General features: G+C 36.7%; 2 protein-coding genes across 3 annotated transcripts in view; one reads left to right on the plus strand and one right to left on the minus strand.

The window, feature by feature from the left end:
- Nucleotides 1-1,423: 1,423 nt before the first annotated feature.
- Nucleotides 1,424-8,029, minus strand: LOC127409809 (protein phosphatase 1A-like). 2 transcript variants are annotated; one of them, XM_051644644.1, is made up of 4 exons: nt 7,672-8,029; nt 6,357-7,235; nt 6,169-6,225; nt 5,610-5,745 (listed from the first exon to the last, which is right to left on the minus strand). In XM_051644644.1, the coding sequence occupies exons 2-3, from the start codon at nt 7,218-7,220 to the stop codon at nt 6,193-6,195; spliced, it is 897 nt and encodes a 298-aa protein (XP_051500604.1). In that variant the 5' UTR covers nt 7,221-7,235; nt 7,672-8,029; the 3' UTR covers nt 5,610-5,745; nt 6,169-6,192. The 2 variants fall into 2 exon arrangements, with proteins under 2 accessions (XP_051500603.1, XP_051500604.1); XM_051644643.1 differs by lacking the exon at nt 6,169-6,225 and having other exon boundaries at nt 1,424-5,745.
- Nucleotides 8,030-20,712: 12,683 nt separating this feature from the next.
- LOC127409786 (reticulon-1-A-like) overlaps nt 20,713-21,478 on the plus strand; it is a 53,404-nt gene continuing 52,638 nt past the window's right edge. Inside the window, exon 1 of the mRNA XM_051644605.1 lies at nt 20,713-21,199. Within this exon, the coding sequence (XP_051500565.1) occupies nt 20,956-21,199 (244 nt within the window). The 5' untranslated portion in view covers nt 20,713-20,955. The remainder of the gene's footprint in view (nt 21,200-21,478) is intronic.

Raw genomic sequence — 21,478 nt, forward strand, 5'->3', positions numbered from 1 at the left:
GCATGGACAGTTTCATTTAAAAGAGGTAAAATACTATTGAGACAATAAATAATTTAAATAAATAGTGTCCTCTGTTGCTTGTCAGTTTGGACCTGAGAGGTAAAGACAGAAATAAGACAAAGGGACCAACAGCACAACACAGCACAATTATTCAACAATAAAAGGGTCTATTTGCCCTAGATTAATACTCCAGAAGATACATTTTGAAGTTATCCTATGCTTATAAAGGCCTACTTTATTTGTACTTGGTTGCCTCTTTGAAAAGCTAACGAGTAATTATTTGGTTGAAGGACAGATTTGTTGGCATGTTCTTTATTTTTACCGTAAAGAAGAGAGCTTGTCCCAATTTGGTGGTGCTAGTGTTTCCAGGCAACTGCACAACTGCCTAGAATTCAAGGCAACCTATACAATACTTTATGGCCCAGATAAGTCCTGCCTCATTTTTAATTAAGGCAAGATTCTGACCCCATATATGACTAACTGGGGTTTGAGTTGTGCTATGTTAGGTGAACAGTTTAAATCAATTTCCTCACCTAATGCACAAGCAAAATGATGCGTAATATCGTGCATGTGTGGAATAACATTTATGCCATTTTAAGAATGACTGCAAAACAAACAAAACTCACCTTAAATTACTTAAGTTACATTGAATGCTACAACTGGCCATAGATTAACAATCATAGGCACAAATGAAGGCTCTCCCAGAAGGACCTACTAACTCTCTGTAGGTACACAGACAAATCACATGTTATGTCTTATGAAAATGAAAATAATTAAGGCTGAGTTAATACACAGTGGATTATCTTATGTTGTTTCAAGCTAAATGTGTAAAATAGTGAGGAGACTAAACAGCAAGCCCAACCAAAATTTCAACCATAATTGATATGGTACAGGAGTGACCTACCATCATTTTAATCTCTCTTAGAGCAGGCACACATTTTTTTTTTCTCTCCCATTCAGTTAAACATCTTAAAGGGATAGTTCACCCAAAAATGAAAATTCTCTCATTATTTACTCACCCTCATGATGTTTATGACTTTCTTTTTTCAGCAGAACACAAAGATTTTTAGAAGAACATTTCAGCTCTTTAGGTCCATACAATGCAAGTGAATGGTGATCAGACCTTTGTAGCTCCAAAAGTCACATAAAGGAAACATAAAAGTAATCCATATGACTCCAGTGGTTAAATCCATATCTTCAGAAGTAATATGATAAGGTGTGGGTGAGAAACCTAAATCTTAAAATGTAAGTCTTTTTTTTTTTTTTACTCTAAATCTCCATGTTCACTTTCACTTTCAGATGGAAGTGGAGATTTAGAGTACAAAAGGACTTAAATTTTTATCTCTTTCTCGCCCACATCTATCATATCGTTTCTGAAGATATGGATTTAACCACTTGAGTTGTATGGATTACTTTTGTTCCTTTTATGTGATTTTTGGAGCTACAAATGTCTGGTCACCATTCACTTGCATAGTAAATAATGAGAGAATTTTCATTTTTGGGTAAACTATCCCTTTAAAGCTAAAATATATCTTCTGGCAAAATACATAGATATGCTAAGAACTTGTTGGAGAATTTGACTGAAAGGGAAATTTTAGATAAAAGGGCAAATTGTGCAGGCAAATCCATCAGTTTCTATTCTTGCATTACAAATTAAGTCCAAGGGGCCCAAAAATATGAAAATCAAGGAAACTGAAAGAAGAAAAAAATAAAAATAAAGTTTTCATGATCTTAGATACGGAAGCTTTGCTAAAACTTGTCAGGATTTACCACTCCAGTCTCATGATAAGTCGTTGAAATTAGTACAATGCAACAAAATCGTACAAGCAAAAGTTGGCTTGTACAAAAAGAGATGACTTTCACTCCCATCGAGAAAAAAAACAAACCAATGATCTATGCTATTGAGATTTTTTTTCCTAACCCAAATTTAAAAGTAACCATAAAGTCCAATCACTCACCCAAACCCTAACTCTAACCAAAGTCTTTCTTTTCATTCCACTGGTGGCCATATTTGGAATGCTTTTGGGCAGTTATTTGTTATGTAAACAAGCGGCATTCAAGAGCAGCTCCTATCTACTTGAATGGGGAAAGAGCAAAACGGTTGGTCAAGATTATGATCAAAGAACATATTTCAAATCAGCAGTAAAATCTGACAACACTGGAATCATAAAATGTGCTTCTTTACCTCAGATTATGCTTAAAAAAAAAAAAAAAAAAAAAAAGAAATTCCCAGCTAATCTAACCAATGCGCATGTGCATTCTCGAGTTGATTGACAGGTGATGTCTATCTAAAAGGTGACTGGCTCTTTTACCTGTAAGGCGGGACTTTCCTTTCTACATCCATTGACGGTTGGGCGTTCCAAATTCTCTCATTCATTTTAATAGAAGTGTCCCGTCTCTGCTAAATACTCCCTGACCTAACAATGATTTTAACAGGATATATAAATAACTTGTGTAACACCAAAAAACCAAAAAAAAAAAAAAAAACACTGGGGTTTGTAACGAGGGAAGCGTATTACATTAATGATATACATCAGTCTTTTGTATTGCATAAATAAATATGGAATGAGTAACCAAATTTATTAATTGATGTTTCCTTTCTTAAAATAGTGTTTGGTGGGAAACTAGCTAAAATGTGTTGCCTGTATTGTATCGATTCCAAATTCTGTTTGTTGACTGGTTGGTTTCTATGGGAATAAAAGTCATACAAGCCAAGATGTAAAATATCTTACGATTTCGCAGTCTCTTAAGGAATAGTTCACCCAAAAATGAAAATGTTCTTATCATTAACTCACCCTCATGCCATCCCAGAGGTGTATGACTTTCTTCTGCTGAACACAATAAAAGGTTTTTAGAAGAATATCTCAGCTCTGTAGGTCCATACAATGCAAGTGAATAGTGACCAAAATTTTGAAGCTCCAAAAAGCACAAAAGCCGCATGGTAATCTATAAATCTTGAGTGTTTTAATCCATGTCCTCTTAAGCGATCCAATCAATTTTGGATGAGAACAGAACTCTTTTTATTTTTTTAACTGTAAATCTTGGCGATCATGAGTTCAATCTTGATTACACTTCCTAGCCATCTAGAGCTTGAAATCATGATTATGCCTAGAGACTGCATTTTGTCTGTTCTCACACAAAACCAATTAGATAGCTTAAGATGACATGGATTAAACCACTGGAGTCCTATGGATTGCTTTTATGCTCTCTTTATGTGCTTTTTGGAGCTTCCAAATTTTGGTCATCGTTCACGTGCATTGTATGGACCTACAGAGCTGAGATATTCTTCTAAAAATCTTAATTTGTGTTCTGCAGAAGAAAGAAAGTCAAACACATCTGGGATGGCAAGAGAGTGAATAAATGGTGAGAATTTTTATTTTGGGGTGCACTATCCCTTTAAAAATTATTACGAGATGGTATGATCCATGTTAGGTTTTAAAAGTCATAACATGAGGTACAATGTACCATCAATGTTACATCATTGTAGTGACAAAGTTCTAAATCTCATAAAAAGTGCTGACCGATTGGATCTCACTCTATGTGCCAAGAATTTCCTAACTTAGTTTATTTTTCTCTAGTTATATACACAAACCAGAGGATTGACAAAATGTCAGTTTGAGGCAACAAATAGTAAACAACTCGGAGAGCATTGAGAAACATCAACACAATTTTTCAGATACTGTGTTCAGTTCAGACGAAAGCTATTCCGCAGGGGTTAGAAATGTACACTGTGCAAATTATCGACAGAGTATAAAACGTCTGTCAGACTAACTTAACACAAGTTAACTCTGATTAGGAGCTATCCCTGTTTTTTCTTAATGTAGCGTACATGCAGGAGGTGTACACAACTTATCGTGCTATCGGTACGGTGCATGCTTGAGTACCAAGTCTCCATTGGATTTAAATTTACTCTTCCAAGCAATTGGGGTGGGTGCTAATTCTAACCTATCAATTCTAATCAAGGTAGTCACTGTAAATTAGGACTAAGTCAACAATGTTCCATTTTACAGTTACAGAACAGGAATCATGCAGAATAAAATCCTCATGGCAACAGCTAATGCCACAGACACAAATCTGCATGCCGTGTAGAGTAAACATAGTTTCAGCTACAATTTCATGTAATCAGCAGTGGAGCCCTGACAAACATGCTCATTTATAACGACTGCAACATTACAGAAAGGTGCAAATGAAACAGGTGTCAGACTTTGGGTGTGTTCACACTTGGCAGGTTTGGTTCGATTAAAACGAACTCTGGTGCGATTGCTCTGTTAGTGCGGTTCATTTGAACAAGTGTGAACGCTGCCACCCGAACCTTGGTGCGCACCAAACAAGCGGACAAAGACCGCCTGAATAGTGGGTCTCGGTCCGCTTCCAAACAAACTCTGGTGCGGTTCAATTGATATATGAATGCAACATGGACCAAAGACGTCTAAACGGACCAAAAACAGGAAGTAATTTGCCTAATACTGACCTCAAGCATACCTGGTTCTTCTCTTCACTGGAGCTATGTTGCCCATTACAGTTCGGTACAGGGGTCGGAACCGCCGTCAGCCGTCCTTGCAGCATATCTTCATTTGTGTGTGCAACGGAGGAATTCCTGCCGCTGTTTTGACTCTTTTACACATTTTATTAGCTCTTCATTTGTTCTCAGCTGGTAAAAATACCACCATATATACATATATAAATCTAATGAGTGCATTTCGCCCAGCAGCCAGCATTGTTTTGGATGTTCGACAAGTTCCGTCACAAAATATACTTCATAAAAGCTGTCCAATCAGGTTGTGACTTTTCCTGTTGCCTTTTGTGTTGTACCGTTAGGTTCAGTGTTAAAAATGGTAGTGAGAACGCTAAGCGAACCAGGACTAAATGTATCATTTTCTTTTTTGGTCCGGACCAAGAGAACCGAACTACAAGTGTGAACACACCCTTAAACACATGCTGTATGAGTGGATGAATATTTCAGCTATTTCAACTATCCGAAGCCAATGAGGACAAATTTACACAAATGGAATGCTACACTACACTTTGTATCCATTCTGTTTGAACACAAACATTTTGTATTGTAACTGAGATCTCAAATTTTGTCTCTATATTTTTATTAATAAAAGATGCCTCTAAGTATAGCAGCTTTTAATGAAAAAGTGCAGAACCAAGTGTTGGGTTTTCGGCATTCCATTGTCCTAATCTACAATTGCACTTACCATAAATTAGTAGCTAATAATAATACGTCAACAGACGTACAGTAAGCTCTAGAGCATGGAATTCTTGAATGCACTAAAATAAAACCTCTGGTAAAGCTACGGCCTATATCTAAATTGTGTAAGTGCTTTGCAATATTGGCAATAAATAATCAAAGGCCTCTAACTGTCACACTGTTATTATTTCTTCAGACTCTGGAAAAATGTATCCTGAATAGTCCTATCTGTGCTAATACAGTACCAGCGAGTCTTTCCTCTCCAATATGGGGATTCGTTAATTGGAAACTTTACGTTAACTGCAACGTATACTTATTTGTGCAAGTGTAAACTGCCATCTAACAAACTCACCAAATTAAGAAAGAATGCTTGCCTTCTCTAACTTCCTCTTTCATTTAGTCAGATTCTATTTATTCGCCTTTTTACAACCTCCACCTTCTCTGTTCTGCAGGTACTTATCTAGCTCCGCCTCTCTCTTCACTGCTTCTGGGTTGATTTTCGGGGCACCAGGAAAACATACCAGCACCACACTCATGTTGTCACGACTACCCTGTTGATACACAGAGAAAGACAGGAGTAAAAGGGCAAGTTAGAGAGTGAGAGACAAAGAGGCACTGTAAGAAGAAAAATATAATCCAAAGTCTTCTAAAATCAATTTAAAATAAATTTTGCACTCACTGATTTTTCTTACTATTATGATGGGGGAAACACATGATATTCATATATCATGCACTTTTAACATCCTACTTAAGCTGCTTAAAGAAACAGTTCACCCCATAAATAATAATTCTCTCGGCATTGACTCTTGACGCTATCCTATGTGTTATAATGCTGTCTCAAACTCATATGTCTGTCTTCTATGGAACACTAACGAAGATAATTTGATATTAGGTGTTTTCGTCCATAAAATGAATTACATTCATGGTGCCTATATGTTTTTTTTTGAGGCTTGAAAGTGTTGAACCCCACTTACTTGCATTGTACAGACAAAAACACCTCATACCCCCATCAAAATATCTTGGTTTGTGTTCTGCAGAAGAAAGAAAGTCATAGGAGTTTTGAGACGTCATGAGGCCGAGTAAATGATGAGAATTTTAGTTTTTGGGTGAACTATCCCTTTAAATTTCAAAGGCCAAACATGGCTTATCTGACTGACCTTACCTTGTACAAACAGGTGTCGACAATCTCATTACACACTCGTTCCAGGTCATCTGTCACCTCCAAACGTGCACGCACAAAATCACACAGTTCATCATTGGCCATTACGTCCCATATGCCATCGCAGGCCAGTACCACAAATTCATCCTCTGCCTCGGAGCGTTCAATCTCATACACTTCTGGTTCTGGGGACACCAGCTGCTCAGTGGGGCTTTTCCCATGCACACACTTATAGTCGAAGTCGCCAAGAGCACGGGAGACAGCAAGAGAGCCGTTGACCCGCTGGATCATAACTGAACCACCTGCATTCTGGATCCGCTCCTTTTCCAGGGGGTTACTGGGTTTGTGGTCCTGGGTGAAGAAGTGAACGCGTCCCTTGCGGCTCAGCAAGGCCCTGGAGTCACCACAGTTGATGAAATAGAAATGATGAGGGGAGATCATGACACCCACCGCAGTGGAACCGCTGCGGTCCGCCCCATGCTTGCGTTCTGACATGGCCCGCATGTGCTCGTCAATCTGCAGGAAGCCTGTGCGGATTCCGCATTTCACACTCTCCACGGAGGGCTCAAAACCTCCTAATTCTGCACCTGCTATTGCTGTGCAGCCTCCCCTGAAGTCCCGGTTGCTGGTTATGTGTTCCAGCAGGTGCTCACAACAATATCGGGCAACCTGAGAGCCTGCGTGCCCATCATAGACAGCAAAAAAGGACCAAAGGCTGAGGCCGTGGGGCAGGCCCATCACAGCTGTGTGTGCGTCCTCCATCTCCACACGCCAGCCCTGCATGCTGCTGAGTCCATAGCGCAGGCCGTTCCCCTCCCCTTGAGCATTATGCTTCTCCATCTTTGGCTTGTCTAAGAACGCACCCATTCTTCTTATTTCGCTCTATGACCAACATGACCGGAAGGCAAAGTGAGAAAAAGGTGGTTACTCAGAAAGGTGTTTCATTCTTACACTGCTGACTACCTGGGTTACACTTCACACTGACAACATTACACATTCATGCATGTGACGGATATGGCATGTTGGTTTATTTGATGATGAGCCACAGGTTCTGGAAGCTCTTGCAATTATCCAGTAGCAAGTAAACAAAATTTAGGAAACTGGTTGTGCTAGTTTTACCACATCACTGCAGCAGAGTTTAGCTTGCCACTAACAAAACTACTATAAACAGACCCGTGGGATGTTAAAGCAACTGTGATGTGTTTACTGATAAAGCCACTGCCCTGATCAGCATATACAAACTGCTGCAAACACATATAGCAAAGAGAGGCTAACTCTCCCCATCTAATATACGTCAGAGTGTCATATAATCACTTACCCAGCTTCGTAGTGTTCTTTGCTGAATGAAAAAACGCCGAGGCACAAAAGCCGCGGACAGCAGCCTTGATTTCAGTATGCTGGGCCAGATCAAACAGTATAAAGCAGCGCTGAGCTGACAGCCACAGCACACATCAATCGATGGCTAGCCAATTAGCCAGCTAACCAACGACGAAACGACCCGAAACGGACTACTGTATGCTTGTTATGAACAAAAAAAATGATAACCGTGTTCATTGTTTGAGAAGCATCACGTGAGCCCGTTTAGGCAGTCCGCAGCTGGGCTGTGGGGCATTTCTGGCTCCGGTGTATTTGTTTTCCCGAGGGGGGGCTACAGGACCTTCGCGCTCAGAACAGGACCCTCTCTCTCTCTCTCTCTCTCTCTCTGCGCGGATAGGCTTGAGTGGGACCCGGATGCAGCAGCGGAAAGTGCGCGTTGCGTTCTCACAATTACGTCATGAGTGCCACCCACGCAAGTGAGGGGCTGGAAATAGATTCATTGATGAGAATGTGGCCGACTGTTGTGTTAGAGACAGCATCTACACGCTTGTTTATCCTTAACCATACACACTACTTTTGGTGTAGTCTCTGCGGTTTATTGTCTTCAAAGGTTCACAAAAGGACAAATTTTGGTGTAAATCAATGTAACCTTGTTAGTTAATTGACTGAATTTACCTGAACAAATAAAGCTAAACAGACTGAGCAGAACCATTAAAGTCTGACACAATCATTGCGATACATATTTATTTATTATTTTGCTGCTTTTAGCTGCAAAAAAATAAATAAATAAATAAAATAAAAATTTGTCGTAATAAAGGAATAGTTCACCCAAGAAGGAAAATTCTCTCATCATTTACTCACCCTCATGCCATCCCAGATGTGTTTGACTTTATTTCTTCTGCAGAACACAAACGAAATTTTTCAGAAAAAATATCTCAGCTCTGTAGGTCCATACAATGGAAGAGAACTGTAAAGGTCCAAAAAGCATATAAAGGCAGCTTAAAAGTAATCCACATGACTCAAGTGGTTCAATCCATGTCTTCAGAAGCTAAATGATAGGTGTGGGTGAGAAACAGATCAATATTTAAATCCTTTTTTTAACTATAAATCTCCACTTTCACATTCTCCTTCTTTTGTTTTTGGCCATTTGCATTATTTGTGCATCGCCATCTACTGGGCAGTGAGGAGAATTTATAGTTAAAAATTGACTTATTTATTGATCTGTTTCTTACCCACACCTATCATATCACTTCTGAAGACATGGATTTAACCACTGGAGTCTTATGGGTTACTTTTATGTTGCCTTTATGTGCTTTTTGGACCTTCAAAGTTCTGCCCATCATTCACTTTCATTGTATGGTCCTACAGAGCTGAGATATTCTTCTAAAAATCTTTGTTTGTGTTCAGCAGAAGAAAGAAAGTCATACACGTCTGGGATGGCATGAGGGTGAGTAAATGATGAGTGAATTTTCCTTTTGGGGTGAACTAACCCTTTAATTAAACACAGTTTTGGGTTCATAACTCAAATATGTATGTTCCTTGAACTTATTTTGTCTTAAAAATCAATAGACTTTAGATTTTAGGTAATAATAACTTAAGCTATCAAGTACAAAATTGGGATTCCCATAATGCCTTGTACTTTAATTACTTAATTATGTTTCATTGGTCAGAGGGAACATATGGGGGCATTTACTGTAAATAGTTGTTATTAAGAATTCAAAGAGGTTTTAGGTCTTTTGTAGTATTATTTAGGTTGTTTTGTTGCAAATAGTTGTTTTGTGTGATGTCACCATTAGGGTGATCTGTGTACCATTTGGTCAAGTTGGACCTGTTAACACTATCTCAGCTCTTCTTGGGCATGTGCAACTAAGGTACAGGTGTCTATGCATTTCTGTGGAGAAATAAGTTTATTTAATGACTGACCTATAATCAGATATAATCTTCTTTCTTGAAGCTGTGTTAGTGTATGACCTAAATTTGAGTCCATTCAATTCAAATTATTAAGCAGAAACAACAACATTTATATAGCAAATCTAAGTTAAGACTATTTGCATCAAGTTATCTTAACTTAAATGGTTAAGTGAACATTACACAAGTTTTGGAGATGCCATTACTCAATTCAATTGAGGGAATGAGTTTACTCAAATTGAGTAAAGTAAAATTATTAGGCTATTCAGTGTAGACAGAATTTTATGAATGGCTTTTTTCGAGCTGTTAAACAATGTAATTTTAGTTAGTAGATATTTCCACGGTGCTATATACAGTCAGTGTATACATATACAATATTTTGAACAGAAATGTAATTGCACTTTGGCTGTTTGGATTATTAAAGTTGATATTGCATTGAGTGTGCATAACACACCATTTTGATATCTATCATGAGCTTTTAATGGCATTCCCGGGAGCAAAAGACGAGGGAATGTTGAGGTTATTTTATAATGTAATTTACAGTATGGCCACCCATGAGCATAAAATACGATTCCATTGAATGTGTAGTGTCTGTAGGTGCAGTATTCAGTATTAAAATCCAATGGCTGGGGTCAGAGAAATGTCGCTATGTTTTTGTGTCATCAAAGATACAAGGCATCACTGTAATGCTAAAGACCGGAGGTAAATAATTCATCTGTGGCTGGAAGTCCAAATTAAAAGCATCTTACATTAAGATATGCTGCCCTCGGCATGACTTAAGTGTGTAGCTTATAATGTGGTGTGCACTGTGCACTTAGGATAAGTAGCTTCCTGCTCTAAACACCAAATGCATTAGGCCTTAACGAGGGCTAGATTTCTATTGTGATTCTTAATTGCACTGTTTCTACGTAGCCCTATATCAAAACAAATAAGACCCTAAAGCTTTTGCCAGCCCTTTCCACAGCTTTCTGTTAGCGGTTATGCTGAAATGTTAATAACCAATAGAAAAGCCACTCTTCTTGATTCTCATACCATTTGAAGCATTTAAAAAAATAAAAAAAGTTAAATATACAGTATGAAGGTTACAGTACAGATGGAGGAAAAGATAAATGCACACAAACCACTGAACAGTCAGACTCCCTGCCAGGTTGCCAGTCACAGGTGAGGTCTCTAAAATGTCCAGAGCAAAGTGCCACAACAATGTTGCCCTCTATCCAAACCCCAGACAGTGTATTTGGACTCTGTTGTCTAAAGCAATACCAACAAAAGCTGCATTGAAAGTGGTAATGTGCAAGTCACATCACTGTTACCACTCTTCAAAAGCATCTTCTGTCTCAGGAGATTATACAAAGAGGGAAAACTGGAAAAAGAAATGTCAAAGCAAAAGGGAGAAAACCCAGTGATTCGCATCAGAGTCTCAATTAGCTGATATGTAAAGAAAAAAGAGATGCAGTCATTGCAATTTAATTTAGACCATCATTCTTACATCCCATGCTCCCTCAGCAGCTATGTAATAAATGATAACAGAGAAAAGAAAGAGGAGAGTTTATTTCACCGGGTCCATGACAGTATTCTGTAGCCTTGGGGCAGTTTTTTATTTTTATTTTACATGATTCAAAAAGGCCATTTGGATTTGCAACATGCTAGCCTCCTTTTAAGCAATGAAACAAAGCATGATCCCACAGCAGGAAAAACCAGAGAATTTAGCATGAGTTCATAATGTTTAAACCATTTCTAAAAAGTTTTTGTTTGTGTGTGTGTGTGTGTGTGTGTGTGTGTGTGTGTGCGTGTGTGTGTGTGTGTGTGTGTCTGTGTGTGTGTGTGTGTGTGTGTGTGGCTAAATGAAATAAGAGTCCCAATTAGAGAGAAAGATATGTGCTGCCCATTCAATCAGAATTAATCAATAAATGCAAGATTTGTTACACAAGCATGATACACAGTTGTTGTGTCTAGCGAGATTTTCCATGCTCTGCTTTAATTTTAAAACCCTTTAAGATCAGATTATCCTGCTGGCGGGCCTGAGAATTTGTTTTTTTCTTGAAATATTAATAACTACAGTCTTGACCAACACAAAATAGGCTTCGTTTTAATGCTTAGAAGCTGTACTTTACAATGCATGTAGGTATTATGACCAAAACTGAACAAGTTCTTTGAAATTTGCAGACAAATCAGAAGTGTTCTGTTTTGATTTTGCACTGTACATATTATCGTATTTGGTAAAAACATCAAAGTGATAAAAATAGCCATGTGTCATATGTCGTTGGAAAGTCCTCCAAGAGAAGAAAACAACCAGCCTATTTGTTTTACTCACAAACAAAATATAGAGGCAATTCCTGTTAAAAGGAAACCACACACAACGTAATAGGATGTATAGATCATCAGATAATCCACAGAAAGCACCATGTGCACATAACACATAATGTGCTATCTGGCTAAAAACACTTTAGCTTTCCTGGATCAGATATCTTAATCGGAAATAATGTAGTACGTTGTCCAGCATCATGGAACGAATCCTTAGGATTCAGATAGCTGCAACCAGAGGTGGAAGTCATCCAAATATGGGCAGAGAGGATTGTTCACTGTAATAACATATAGCCACCAGGAGATGGCGTCAAGTACATGACACAGACACAATGATGGCTCAAATGACACAGAATGGAACTGAATGAGATCTCGTTACTCATGCCTGCATGCTTTGGTGAGAGAGAATAACTAGTCATTGTTGTATTTGCATGTGTAATTAGTTTCTTAATTATTAAAGTACAATTATTATGTTTTATTTGTTTGGAGAGGCTTTTGGAAACTTGAAGACCTTTTTGGACACTAGGATAAATTATTTTTGTAATGCTATAACTTTTGATTGCTTTGTCGTAACAACACAACATTTTACTCAGTTACAGTTGACATGATTGGTTTCCGGAGCTACCTTATTTACACCCTGAGATATGTACTGTCAAATCAGAAAAATTGAAAAAAAGTGAATTTTTGGCTCAATTATTTGTGTGTGTGTGTGTGTTTGTGTGTGTATGGGTATGTGTGTGTGTGTGTGTGTGTGTGATTTTTAGCAGTTTCTTAGGCTGATAGTCTCATAATGTATCATAATATATATCATTAAAAAATGAAACCAGAAAAATTGACCCTCTTTGTTTTTCTTTTCTTTTCTTCCTTTCTTTCTTTCAATCTTTTCTTTCTTTCTTTCTTTCTTTCTTTCTTTCTTTCTTTTTCTTTTTCTTTTTTTTTTTTTTTTTTTTAGAGTTATAAGCCTTTAATTTTGGGCATGCCACTGAAACAGGAAATCTTTAAAAACACCTTCAGAGCTTAAAGGGCTAAATCATGGACACTGCACCTGTTATGGACTGTTGCCATGTTTTTGCCATGCAGTGATTTGAAAATTGTATTGTCAACCTTACATAACACTATTTCTCAAGGACAACAGAGTTACATTTCTGCCTGGTTACTCCATGGAAACGCTCTCAATGAAGATGCTGTTATTTTTGTTTAACAAACAATACACATGACACATTTAGTGTTTCTCCCAAATGCCTCAGACAACTGGCAATGTTTTTGCATAATAGACATTAACATTTATTGTTATTGTCTGTACAGATAAGAAATGAGTTGTGTGTCCCTTCAAACAACTCAATCTGTATTTAGGATCAACATTAGCATGAAATAAAATGCTTTATTTGATTAAAAAATATCATTTTTCATAAAACCCAGATGATCAGTGGTATAAAAAAGCAATTATTTTAAAGTGTGTTGCTAATATTGCAAAACTCTCTCAAAAATCTCTTAAGATTAGAGATTAACGTTCCATATTCAGTCTTCACATGTCTCTGTTGCTCCATTAATGCAATGTATGTCATTAAAAGAAAAAACAAATAGAGACATATAAACTCTTTTTTTTTTTTTTTTTTTTGCCCCATGGCAAAACCAACCAAATGAACATCTGCCAAGTGAACAACTATAATATTAGATCTAGTTGATTTATTGACATAAAATTGTCTTATTTCAATATAAGAGTGCTTTCCAGTGTCCTTAATTCCAACAAGGGTTTACAATCTAAAGATGCTGTGGATTATCAATACTGCCTGAGCTCCTCTGTAATATGGTACAAGTAATAATGTGCAAACAAATCCATGGCCTAATTTTTACACTTGCTTATTTGCTGTTTTTCTAATCTGACATTTAACAGAGAGTTCTGATGGTTTGTCCTTTGTGCAGTGTCCCTGCATGTATCTCCATTTCTGTTTGAGGTATTTTGCTGATGACAGCAGCCGAGTTTGTTTCTCATGTTAAGATGATAACAACAGAATGAAAAATTTGTTGGATTAATTTAATTTTCTTTGTTCCTGTTTTTCTTTACCTGTTTTTCTTTCATGAATCACACATCACCTTAATTTCACTAAGCTTTAAATTACTTAAGATACCGCACAGTATGTAAAAAAAATTTTACATTTAATTTAATTATTCTTTTAAGATGTATATGTGTCTGAAATCAGTCTCTAGAGAAAACATATAAAAATTATCTTTTTTTTTCTTTTTTTTAATCGTTTTTTTTTTTTTTTTTTTTTTTAGAGGATTACATGGTTTATTGGAATTTTGAGAATGTTTCTCTTCTGTTATGACATACTGTACTAAGCGATACTAATTCGAAAATGTTCATTATAATATTTGGTAACATTTTACAATAAGGTTCCATTCGTTAACATTAATTAACATCATTAGTGAACATGAACTAACAATGAACAATGCTTTTACTTCATTTATTAATCTTAGTTAATGTTAATTTCATCATCCTACATTTTTAAAATTAAAAGTTGTATACGTTAACATTAGTTAATGCACTATGAACTAACATGAACTTACAGTGAACAAATTGTATTTGTATTAACTAACATTAACTAAGATTAATAAATGCTGTAAAAAAGACATTGTTAATTGTTTGTTCATGATACCTAATGCATTAACTAATGTTAACCAATGGAACCTTATTGTAAATTGTTACCTAATATTTAAGATATTAAGAATGTTTGGATACCATGGTGAAATGACAACTGAAGATACCACCTTAGAATCATGAATAAAAGGGATATTGTGGCCCATAACCACACAAATTTTCACTGAAACATCAGTGTAGGTTTTATGCACTTTAAATGGTATGAGAGGTCTATTTTATTTTTGTCAAATACACCAGAGTTCTATCATATTAGCACTCTATACTGTCTTCACATCTGCTGAGAACCACTGAAACACCACTTAAAACGAACAATTATTTTGTTGCTTGTAGCAAAGATTTAGTTGAACACAAATACCAATGTCTTCACTCACACTTTCAGAGACCAACAGCACTTAAATTCTCATCAGATCTGCTTTATCTTATGCTTTGTTTATGCAATATCCTCCACTCTTAAAGTCTATATATCAAGAGTGACTGTATGTGAGAATTATACATTGCTGAGAATTTATCTGCTCATGTCTTCCCTCTATGGCCTCTGATATACAGTTGATGCAAACATAACACATCATATTTTATCCCATTAAATAGATCATGATCCATTTACTGAACAAAAGATGTGAGAGAAAAGAATAAAGGAGGGGAGGAAAGAATAATGTATGGAGAGCCAGAGAAATGTGGATCGCTAGAGAGCTACTGATGATCTATTCATGCTCTTTATGCAATTTAATTTAAATGAGTGAAAAACAGTAGTTCCGTGACATACACATACTGTATTGTCAGCTTGGGACTGCATATGTGCAGGCATGCATATGTGAATAAATTTAGGACTCTCTCACTTGATTGGCCATCTGCTCTGACTGCTGTGAGCCTGCATAATGAGAATGGTGAAAAAATCAGAGGGCTTGTTTAATCCGACTGCTGATTCCATTTGCAGCTCATTAATGCAGGAAAATGAAAGTGCACTCAGTCATCAAGCTTGGTTAGTGCAAGGGTTTTAAATGCAAATTGATTTGTGTATGTGTGGGTGAGTGTATATGTGTGGATGCATATGAACCATAATGCCCATGTACATGAACAGCTGCTTGTCTGTGATCAAAATCTCAATGAATTATTACTGATGCATATGAATAACCTTCTTATTGATCTTGAATGATGAATAAAAGGAAAGCACATTGGATTTAAATTGCTTTAAAAAGTCCCCATACTACAGAATTTAGTGCTTTATGAGTTTATTAAAATTGACAGATGATGTAAATGTTTTTATTAATGAATGTGTTAATAAATAACTACACAGCACATTAATAACATTTCACAATAAATGTGAAAATCAGTATATCATAATATAAGCTTGTCTCTTTTCATTAATTATTATTGTGACTTCACACTTATAGGCTGGATACTGGACGCCGAGGTCACCTAGTGGCACTGTGCAATTACTACATACAATGCCTCTAAACAGCCTTTAGTCTATTTATAATTGAAGTGACTGTTGAATACATTGACCTGTCAAAGCTCAACTACGATGAAAATAACATCAACACATTAACACCACTGAGATCATACGTATATCAGTTAGTTAAAATAATAGTTAAACAATAATAATTGTAGAATCAGATGGGCTCAGTCAACTATTCTTTGTATGCTTTACATAAATACTTTTTTCTCCAAGCTAAAATTTTGTCTTGGATCTCTATATTATATACAGTACCAGTCACACATCTGATTGAATTTATGTTTCTCATGATCTAACTGCTTTTGCTTAAATGCAAGAAATGAGATTTGTAAACAAATATAAATTGTCTCCGTATGAACTTCTGTACAAACCTAACTTTTTTAATGGAAGAACTGGACCAGAAAATGAAGGAAAAGCAGACAACAAGTGACTTCATGACTGTTGGAATCCCATGTAAAATTGAGGTCTAAAGAAAATGAAGTGTGTACAAAACTGCCAATCTTGAAGAATCTAAAGAGCATGTTTCACAGAGAAAATGGTAACCATTTTGTTTCTTTTCCTTATTGCCCCAACATTCAGTGAACGCACAAGTAGATCAATGAGAAAGCAGTAATAATGAATAATTGTTTCTGGGGGACATTTGAGGCAAGCGAAAAAGCAGTGTCCGTGTCAGAGTAATGGAGCATCCACTTATTATTTGCTCATTAGAGATGGAGGGTAATATCACTTAATGCCAGACTGAGTAAAAAGCATTTTGTTGATATTGTTTCTCCTATTCGTGTTGGCCATTCTGTTGTGACCCAACTAACCCTTTAAAATGCCCTCATAAGTGAACTCTGCAATGTACTAAAATTAGCCATTAAACTTTTTCAGGAATACGACTGTGACTGTTTTTCTGTAAAATGCAACACATAATACCAATTATGAACTAATATATTTATTTGATAGCAAAAACTGAGAATGACTATGCAGCAATGAATTATTAAAACTAACATGATGCCTTTTGCGAGCAATGGCATCAGGCTATCCTATTTATTTGATGCTGTATATCCTATTCAATAAAAAAAAAAAAAAAAAAATGGCATAAGACAATGCAAAAGACATTGGATGGTATAGAAGGCAAGGCAAGGCAAGTTTATGGCAATTAAAACTTGGCAATGGCAATTCAAAGTGCTTTACATAAAAATTATAAAGAAAATACAAGATAAAATAAATGTTAAAACAATTAAGAACAAGAAATAAGAATAAAAAGTAATAAAATAATTTTTAAAAAGTAAAAGTTATTAAAATGAATAAAAAATATAATATAAAAGAAAGATTGTTACATAACATTTACAAATATGACCCAAACAAAAAACATATCTGGTTAGATCTCTGCAGATTTATTTAACATTCTCTTTTATATGGACATTGAAAATGATTTTCTTTTCTTATAACCTCTTACAACAGAAAACCAATGGCTTAGTGCATATCTTTATGGTGACTGTGCAAAAAACCTACTGTACAACCAAAGAACAGTGAACTGTTGGAGGACTGAGAAAATATGTCAACAAAGAGTTGATTGAAAGAACAGTGCTTCTATTTTATTACAAAGCTTAACTAATATAATTATTAACCATTTGCTATATGATGTGATATAGACTATTTATAATTAAGTAATTGACACTGATCTCGATAATCACTCTTATAAGTAAAAACACTACTTTATTATTTCATACCCTGTAACTGTATGTTCAGTACATTCATATATTTGTTACTCCATGTATCTGTTGTGTTGTATTTGTCACAAAACTCTAAACAGCAACAAAAACTACCACAGTACTTTAATTAACACCTGTTTGTCACTATACACTGCAAAATATTCCTAATCCATGAGATCATTGCATGCAGTGTCTAAAGTTTGATTTTGAAGTAATTTGATCTAATATTTAATATTTTTTTTTAATGTTGCAAATTTATGTAGCTAATGATGATCTCTGAATGATTCCTAATGAACATCCCTGAAATTAACACATTTATTTTGAGACAAAATACTTATACTTACAGTTGAAGTTGAAGTTTACATACACCTTAGCCAAATACATTTATACTCAGTTTTTCACAATTAATATGATTCACATTAAATCATAGAAAACATTCCCTGTCTTAGATCAGTTAGGAACACTACTTTATTTTAAGAATGTGAAATGTCAGAATAATAGTAGAGAAAATTATTTATTTTTTCAAACATTTTGGGTAGCCTTCCACAAGCTTCTCACAATAAGTTGCTGGAATTTTGGCTCTTTCCACCAGACAGAACTGGTGTAACTGAGTCAGGTTTGTAGACCTCCTTGCTCGCACATGCTTTTTCAGTTCTGCCCACATATTTTCTATTGGATTGAGGTCAGGGCTTTGTGATGGCCACTCCAATACCTTGACTTTGTTGTCCTTAAGCCATTTTGAAACAACTTTGGAGGTATGCCTGGGGTCATTTTCCATTTAAAAGACCCATTTGTGACCGAGCTTTAAATTCATGACTGATGTCTTGAGATGTTGCTTCAATATATCCTCATAATTTTCCTTCCTCATGATGCCATCTATTTTGTGAAGTGCACCAGTCCTTCCTGCAGCAAAGCACCCCCACAACATGATGCTGCCACCCCCATGCTTCACAGTTGGGATGGTGATCTTCGGCTTGCAAACCTCACCCTTTTTCCTCCAAACATAATGATGGTCATTATGGCCAAAAAGTTCCATTTTTGTTTCATCAGACCAGAGGAAATTTCTCCAAAAAGTAAGATCTTTGTCCCCATGTGCACTTGCAAACTGTAGTCTGGCTTTTTTATGGTGGTTTTGGAGCAGTGGTTTCTTCCTTGCTGAGCAGCCTTTCAGGTTATTCGATACAGGACTCGTTTTACTGTGGATATAGATACTTGTCTGCCTGTTTTCTCCAGCATCTTCACAAGGTCCTTTGCTGTTGTTCTGGGATTGATTTGCACTTTTAACACCAAACTACGTTCATCTCTAGGAGACAGAATGCATCTCCTTCCTGAGCGGTATGATGACTGCATGGTCCCATGGTGTTTATACTTGTGTACTATTTTTTGTACAGATGAACGTGGTACCTTCAGGCATTTGTAAATTGCTCCCAAGGATGAACCAAACTTGTGGAGGTACACAATTTTTTTCTGAGGTCTTGGCTGATTTCTTTTGATTTTCCCATGATGTCAAGCAAAGAGGCGCTGAGTTTGAAGGTAGGCCTTAAAATACATCCACAGGTTCACCTCAAATTGACTCCAATTAGCCTGTCAGAAGCTAATTGTCTAAAGGTTTCACATCATTTTCTGGAATTTTCCAAACTGCTTGAAGGCACAGTTAACTTAGTGTATGTAAACTTCTGACCCACTGGAATTGTGATATAGTCAGTTAAAAGTGAAACAATCTGTCTGTAAACAATTGCTGGAAAGATTACTCGTGTCATGGACAAAGTAGATGTCCTAAACGACTTGCCAAAACTATAGTTTTCTAATATGAAATCTGTGGAGTGGTTAAAAAATTAGTTTTAATGACTTCAACCTAAGTGTATGTAAACTTCTGACTTCAACTGTATCATTTTCCGTATTGTTCAATGTGATTAAATCAAAAGTTTTTTAATAACTGTCCAATAAGTGAAATTATAGTATTTGGGGCAAAAGGCCCCCCTTTTGCAGGGGTTAAAACACATTGTTTTTATTAAGTGGGGCGAATAGGTTTGTTACGATCGGTTCTGTTGACGGCATCGTGGTTACCGGCTCCCTTCCTGGACACGTAGCACTGTGCACATTCGGGGAGGGACGCGCTCGGCATTAAACTGCAGCAGAAACGACAAGTGACCATTAAATTCTGATACGCCTTGCGTCCGTTTCTTTTATGCAGGCTTCATAGTCTGTAAACCTCTATCAATAGCATCCAATGACAGACCGTCTTACACCTCCTTCGAGTTGGACGTGGGAGAGGGGGTGTGTCTTAAAAGAGTCTAAAGTTAATTGGATGCTCTCACATGTCAACTGTCCAATGGCATTTTTAAACTCGATTGTCAAATGGATAAAGAAAAGCCAAAGTAAAATGAAAAAGAAAAGCCACTGGCAAATAGGTAAAGAAAAGCAACTGGCAAATGAATGAAGAATAGCAATTGCCAAATGCATTTTTAAAACACAATTTAATAAGTGCATTTAAAAATAAATTGTTAATGTGCTATTTTATTGTTAAATATAATTACATGTTTAAACTTGAATTAAATAAACACATTTAAATTAGTCTATTTATTTGTCCATTTATAAACTGGTTTATTTATTCCTGTTTTTATTTTCAAATTAATAGATTGATCATTTATTTCTTCATTCTTTTTTAATCGGCACTCCGCGGCTTCCATAATGCGAGTCTTTAGACCAAAAAGGTCCAATGTGGTCTTCCAACTAGTCATTTTGAATGATCCAAATAAAGACTGTAGTTATCTCTGAAGACACAAGATGACGCTATTTCCTAAAAATGCAAGACCAAAGACCACGCAGTATTATTCCAGTGTATTTCAAGATAATTAATCAAATCCATTTTTTGCAAGTCATGGTTACTTCACAGTATTTGTCTTAATTTGTCTTTCTTGGTGAGTGTGCTTATTGACTCCAACGATAGCTATTTTAATTTGTTATCAAATGTAGGAAGTCTTATTTTAGCCTATGTCTAATTCCAGCTCTGGCCAAGTTTATGCGGGTTGTTTATGCTGCGTGTCCACTATATGAGCCCGAGACACGGTGACGTCAGCGCCGAAACACTCAACTAAACAAGCCATTTCCACCATCCTGAGCGAGGCGAGGCTCTGCCGGAGAGCTCGGCCTGCCCAACCCAATCCATTTTGATAGTTACAGCCTCTGATTAACACAGTTGAGCAGTCTTTTCTGCCGGCTTTTCTTCTGTCTGTGACCAGATCTCTTTGGAAAGCATCGCACATGGACGAGCCCTCAACTATGTCGGTGAAGCCGGATGAGGAGACAGGATCGGAGGGTGGCTGGTATAGGGACGATTTTGAGGAGATTGGTCGCTTTGAGAGTACCACGGCCCGGCGTGATGACTTGGAAGAGAAGCTGCAGACGAGAGACTGGAAGGACGAGTCAGGAGAAGAGAAACACTTCTCCAGCCATCCCGAAAGCGACCGGCAACCGCTCCCTGTTGTCATGGAAACTGCTTCCACAGGTAATGCGGGCATCCCGTGTTCACTGCCATCGTGATTTGCACTGTCATACATGCAGTGATTTGTAAGACCCTGGGGGGTAAACTTCTCTCTCGACCGGGCCCTTGTTATCCAGGTAGCCATTACCGTGCCTGGCACACTATTTCTGCAGTTAGGCTACCGCCTAAAAAGTACATTTTGTTTTCTTAAGATAAAGAGTGGCAGTAGGCTTCAACCAGTCCATTTCTACTGTATAGTCTCGTGTATTCACGCTACCACGTTTGTTGATATGTGTACATATA

This window comes from Myxocyprinus asiaticus, chromosome 19 (genome assembly GCF_019703515.2).
Source record: "Myxocyprinus asiaticus isolate MX2 ecotype Aquarium Trade chromosome 19, UBuf_Myxa_2, whole genome shotgun sequence".
Classification (NCBI taxonomy): domain Eukaryota; kingdom Metazoa; phylum Chordata; class Actinopteri; order Cypriniformes; family Catostomidae; genus Myxocyprinus; species Myxocyprinus asiaticus.